General features: G+C 39.6%; 1 protein-coding gene across 2 annotated transcripts in view; it reads left to right on the top strand.

Moving 5' to 3' along the window:
* The window catches only part of rapgef4a (Rap guanine nucleotide exchange factor 4a), a 33,769-nt gene continuing 27,429 nt past the window's right edge, over positions 1 to 6,340 (top strand). For both annotated transcript variants that reach the window (XM_072397038.1, XM_072397037.1), the window contains exons 1-4: positions 1 to 95; positions 3,762 to 3,904; positions 4,025 to 4,113; positions 5,040 to 5,186. In XM_072397038.1, coding sequence (XP_072253139.1) covers positions 28 to 95; positions 3,762 to 3,904; positions 4,025 to 4,113; positions 5,040 to 5,186 — 447 coding nt within the window. In that variant the 5' untranslated portion in view covers positions 1 to 27. The remainder of the gene's footprint in view (positions 96 to 3,761; positions 3,905 to 4,024; positions 4,114 to 5,039; positions 5,187 to 6,340) is intronic.

Here is a 6,340-nt window from a genome sequence, read left to right as displayed (position 1 = left end):
CAGCAGGAGCATCAGCAGGATCGCACGATGGTGGCAGCGCACACTTCTTCACGCTCGTCGGAATCTGCCGCGTGGATTATTTGTCTGGATAAGAGGTAATCCATTATTATTATTATTTATCCTGACATGCCACCAACTTGTTTTATTGGCCCACTTAAGGAGCGATTTGATATTTCAGAAATTTTCATTCCCCACTCCAGAGAGCTTGGGCGTTGTGTTTCAACAGCTGCATTAAAACACAGGCTGCATGGGCTGCTGTAGTTTTAATTTCACGGCGGAACTTAGTGCACCGGCACCGGAGCCCGAATTAGTTCATCCTTGGGAGCTCCAAGGTTACCGTTTATGTCACGTGCTCACAGCGCCTTTGACCTGCTGTTGGCTTAACGTTTAAACAAAGCCCAGAGTTGTGATTCTAAGGCAGGGGGAGTTAGAAAAGGTGATATTGAAAAGTGTTTCTTTACTGAATGCAAATCACATGGCACGTTTTGTAATGAACAAAACAACCAGTGAATTGAAAGAAAGAAATCTCATCTGAATGCTTCAGGATTTAAAATGGGACTCGACCCCACGTGTGCATTTTAAGCGCAAATAAAGTACACAGTTCAGCATGTACAGTTGGACACATCCCATTAACCTGACAAAAACCCATGCACAAACAATAGATGTAGCCTGCTGGGTGTATTCCAAAGCATGCAGGCAGCTGTTTTTCTTTCTAGACTTTCTTAAACTAAAGTTAACTTGGAGGAATGTAGGAGCGCTTCCTCATCATTTTATAGACTATATTTAATGGAACACCTTTGAAAAAGTGGGGCACTTGCAGTCAGCGGTGCAGTGGAGCAGGAAGAAGTGAATGTACTCCTAATTTCAGATTTAAAGTTTTAAAGAGGTCTGTCCAGCAAACAATGAACTGTCTTGTTAAAGTCTACATAGACATCTTTATGTTTACTCAATAACCCATTAGCATTGGCACATTGCCACGTAAAAGCATCAAGCTACTGCCTATAGGTCATGTCTAAACCTGACCAGCCCCCAGAATGGAAGTGTTTACTTTTAACCACTGAATGTCAGAGTAATGCCCCCCGGAAACAAACAAAAAAGCTTACAGCACATTACTGAATATGACATAAAAAAATATACCTATATATACCCTTCACTTCACCTCCGTCTGAGCTTTTCATGAGTGTAAAAGTCACATGGATTAAAATTTCCTATATTTTAAAGAAATTATCAAAATGTCATCAAGTCATAGAGTAAACAATTATATCTAAGGTGCACATTTAAGTGTGATTTGGTCTGATTATTACTGTATTACTGTAATTTGTTACTACTTAGTCCTGCTATTAATACACTTACTGTAGCTGTAGCTAGACAAACCAAAAAGCCAGGGAACTATCTGAATCAAGCAAACTAACAATATGAGTTTCATGCACTCCTGACACAGTTTGAAGCAACACACCCTTCATGTGTCCCGCCTTCACATCGTACTCAGATTTACACTATTCGACGAACTTTCAAACTACCTTTAGTTTTGCAAAAGTTTAACAAGATAAATCAAGATTAATCACATCTCTCATTGTTAGGATTCACTGTCGGTTCATTTATATCTAAATTCTGCTCCAGATCACAGTGGAACATTTTGCCTGATCAGTAGTTGAATTTACTGAATGCACACAACTGCCAGAGTAGGAAACCGTGAAACACCTGAAAAACAGATATTGACAAGATACTACACGATGCACGATGTAGGGTTTACATCGTGCACCTCTATTCCCCACAGCACGGAACTGCAATGCTGTGCCCGTGGCACGCACATTAAAACAGGGTTTTTGCGGAAATCTTTGAGAGCATGACACCTACTTCCTTGAGATTTATGATAGTAGGACAAGAGTTTGGTCGATGAAAACACCGGTTCCTACGTCAAACAGGCAGATTTGCAAGACTCATCAGGTGTAAATGGGTCACTTGGATACCCAGGGAAATGAGAGAGAAAATGGGGGGGTGTATCACAAAGACAAGGACCAAAGTACAGCAGCTATAAACAGCAAAGTGATGCAGTGTGCCAGATGTGTTTACACAGCAATATCCCTCGGTTGGCTGTAGAAGCCACCTGCGCCTCTTAAATCAATTGGTTCTTCTATGACTCACTTTTTCCTAGCAAACTGTGTCTTCATGCTGTTACTTTGTGGCTAATCTGACAGTGTAGTGCAGTGGATCATGAGCGTGTATGTTTCCGTACGAGCCCACACTGGATGTGACAACTTTGCAGAATCTTTGGACTGAACTGAAGAGATGAGGGAACATTAGAAACAAGAGTGCCATTTGGATAAACTGGCATCGTCATACTTTAATACAGAGTTGTGACTCATTATTAGATTTGTTACATCTCGTGCTGTGAGTGCGCTGGAAATGAGATGAAATGGTCATAAGGTGCATGACCGTTTGCAGTGACACAGTAAAACAAGCACACACAATGAAAACACCCGATCCTCAGTTGGACTTTCTGACTTTCAGTTGGAAATCCGTTTCAGTTTTGCTCTTTTTTTGACTTGGTTGGTTTCCAAAAACACTCCGACTCTGAACGTCCCACACACCGCTGTGAATGTTGCACTTTGCAGAGTGTGATATAAACTACAGAGTGCTGAAATAATAGGGGGAGAGATAATCTGAGAGAAGAAAAGGGGGTGCTTCCACATTTGATGTGACTGTGGGTGTGATAAAGAGCATTTCATAAGGAATACACTCTGAAGAGCCATTGTCTTGAGAGTTATTGCACAGTAAAAACACTTCTACAATAGGTACAGTATAAATGTATTTTTTTAGGGCAACATTAAGCTGGAAGCAAAAGCTTACTTTTCTTTATTGAATTATTGATGCTGTTTGGGTTTACTTCTCAAATGATGGATATTGACTCACAGGTGTTGTAAGCTACATTTCAAATAGCTCTGGATTCAAATGTGAGGCTGCGTCATGCATAAAAAAGAGCAGCTATCATAGAAGGTTTAAACACACTTCTGCTGCAGTTGAGGTCACTGGCATCTTTCTCGTCTTTGCTGTTCAACCCATATACACTAATGCAGCTGCAGACCACACTAAGAAATAGTGGAACTTGGAACTGTATTTAACAGCGACAAGATTGCTGGGCGAAATAAGTTGTGATAAAATTAGACTTTTTACTGATTATTCCAGCTCAACCTGTTTGGAGTGATACTCCAATCGATGGTGCTTTCCTCAGAAAGAACATGGAATCTTATGGAAGATTTTATGGAACCTCTAACGTCATATCCTTTTCTCACTAAAATGTGAGACAATTTGTTCAATATATTATGTTATATGTGCTTATTTTGAATTTGATCATACCAGTATCAAGTTAAAACGATAAACAATAAAGATTCTAAAGTTCGAAAAATGATATTGTCTTTTTGCCATTTTCAGACATGTATAGGGTTAAATTACCTGCAAATCATTGCATCCCATTTATTTCTTCGCACTTTGTACGGCATTTCATTTTTTTCTCATCTAAGAAATGAGATTGCACAAGCTCTGACACAAAGGGCTTAACATAAAAGTAAAGAGTGGTATTGTGTGAAAAATAAATGTGTTCTGTGATGGATTTCCTCTGCAGAGCTTCAGGTTTTTAGAAATGAGGCCAAACTGCACTTATGCTGCTTTGAATGTCACAGACTCTGTATCCTGTTCAGGTAGCTAATGTCTAATATTAACTTAGTCTACACTGTGTGGAGTTTTAAAATCTACTTTTCCAGACCAGCAGAGCGCTCGAGTGAGGACGTTGACATAATCCTGGCACGTCTGAAAAATGTGAAGGCCTTTGAGAGATTTCACCCCAGTTTGCTGCAGCAAATTTGCCTGTGTGGATTCTATGAGTGCTTGGAGAAAGGCATCACCTGTAAGTTGAACACATACTCTTAAATGTGTCTGTGGGCAAAATTGTTTCATTAAAGAGAATTAAAAAAAAAAGATGTTTGTCTTACTTTTTAATTTCTTTGAATGGTGCTTTTGTTTCCAGTGTATCGCCAAGGAGACATTGGCACCAGCTGGTACGCTGTGCTCTCTGGTTCACTGGATGTGAAAGTGTCGGAGACATCAAGTTATCAGGTGCCGCTAAAATGATCTCCCCGAGCATCATTTGAAACTGCAACAGCAGAGTTTTTTTCCTTTTCATTCAGTGGTTTATTTGATCTAGACAGATAAAGTAAATAAACCGACAACTGCCATCAAATGCAAGTACATCTTGATGAAAATAAGCTGATAAAGATAACAAAAGGCACATGTTTAATGTACAGAGACACAGTTTGAAAGCAGACAAATCGTTACATATTTGTACCTGAAATAACCAGGAGTTGGTCAAAGTGGTGAAATATTTTGCAGTAAACACATGAAGCTGTGCTTTCGGATCTGCTGCATCTGCGTATTGTTTTTATGTTCTCACAGCAAATCCATTTGAACATTCAAGCTCAAACTTTTACATAATGGAAATGCTTTTACTTAAAATGCTGCAAACGGTTTTCCAAATGTTTCTTTTTTATATATGTATATTACAAAGTGAATTAGCTTTTCTTTAAATACTTACTCTCTGTTTCTTGCTGGGGGACGACACCGTTAATAGGTGGCACGCTCGCTTCCTCTTTCTAGCATTATTCTATCTATCTTGATGAATTATTTCAATGTGCTACTTCTTTTGTGCTATCCGCTGCATTGTTTTGGAGTCTTTCTTGGAATATTCAAGTTGCTTCTATCAGTAAAGCTATATTTGCAACATCCTTCAACTTGTTTGGAGTGAAGACTGTAAAGATCTTTAATCCATAGTTTGTTGCTGAGAATGGTGCTGACTGAAGGCATTTATTTGCAGATCATATGTGCTCAGGGTATTGCCTCTAACTCCTCAAGCTCTGTGCACGAAAACCTTTTTCCTTCAAATGGAGGCTGGGGATCACATTCACATTTAACATTCTTGTCGTCCCACTGATGCTTCATCCTGCAGCAGGACGCAGTGTAGAGCGCCATGTGTGCTTCTCTTACAGGATGCAGTTACTATATGCACGCTGGGGACTGGCACAGCGTTCGGGGAGTCGATTCTGGATAACACCCCCAGACATGCTACCATTGTCACTCGGGAATTCAGCCAGCTCCTACGCATTGAACAGAGGGAGTTCAGGTCTCTGTGGGAGGTAAGTTCTGCTCCATGTGTATTGGTATCAGCCTGCAGAAATTCTCTGGCTTCATTACAGTTATGAATCTCAGATATGAACCCAGGGTAAATGGGTGAAAATGCTGCAAACCTGCATGTGTGTGTTTTCTTTCAAATGCGTTTTTATAACGTTATAAAAATCATGCTGAAATCCTTCATTGTAGAAACAGAAACAGGTGAAATATCACTATTGCATATACTCAGTAAAAAGTAAAAGATGGTTGTTGTTTTTATGTGGTTAAAGTCAACAGTTGCAAATTTAAAATAGATCTTCACAACCTCGTGGGTGGCTATTATACTGCATGCAGTGCTTTGAATTTATTCTTTAACTCATTCGGACCTGGTGCAACTGATGTGTGCTTTCACCTTTCAAGCCCTTGTGCTCATGTCCCATCAACATTTTCAATACACAGGAGCAACTATTAAAAAAAATACTGATAAATGTAACGGCAAAGTTAATCATTTGCAATAAAATGGTATGTGTTTTAATGTTTCTAGTCTCTTCAGAGGCTGAGAAATCAAATGTTTTACTGGAATTGTTTGAAGTTTTACTGAAAACCTTTAGGATTTAGAGCTTGATTATTTTTTTCTGACAAAGGATTAGATCATAATGGGTTCATTTCTGACCAACTGAGGTGGCTGCTTAAAGCCAGAGAAGAGCCACTTGTCTCCGCCTGCTCATACTGCATGTGAAACACTGAATACGAAAACTGAGAAAAAAAGAGCAGACTCCAAGCCAAAGTGTGGGTGTTGTATAGACTTGTGGAATCGTGAGGGTTGATTATGAATTCATTTAGAATGTCAGGCCCCTGGAATGGCTTGAGCTGTCTTGTTATTAAACTTTAACCTTCTGCTCCCAAGTTGTTCCGGTGGAAAAGTCTGTTTTGGTTAGGAACCGTCCTGACTGACTGATATGACCCAGAAATGACCCATATGTGAGTAGAAGCCAAGATAAGAGCGGTTTGAATTCTCTGAATGCTACAGAAAGGAGTACCAGTGCTTCCTTGATTATCTCCTTTAGCATAAGATACACCAAGGCAATCCTTTCATGAGAGAAAGGAGATGATTCCGTCCTTACGGCTGCAATTTTTATAGCGAAACTCAATTATTTTCATCAAGTAGAACTGAACATGT

The sequence above is a fragment of the Leuresthes tenuis genome, unplaced genomic scaffold (assembly GCF_036924035.1).
Source record: "Leuresthes tenuis unplaced genomic scaffold, fLeuTen1.0.hap1 SCAF_12, whole genome shotgun sequence".
NCBI lineage: Eukaryota > Metazoa > Chordata > Actinopteri > Atheriniformes > Atherinopsidae > Leuresthes > Leuresthes tenuis.
This window is presented reverse-complemented; position numbering and strand designations above follow the sequence as displayed.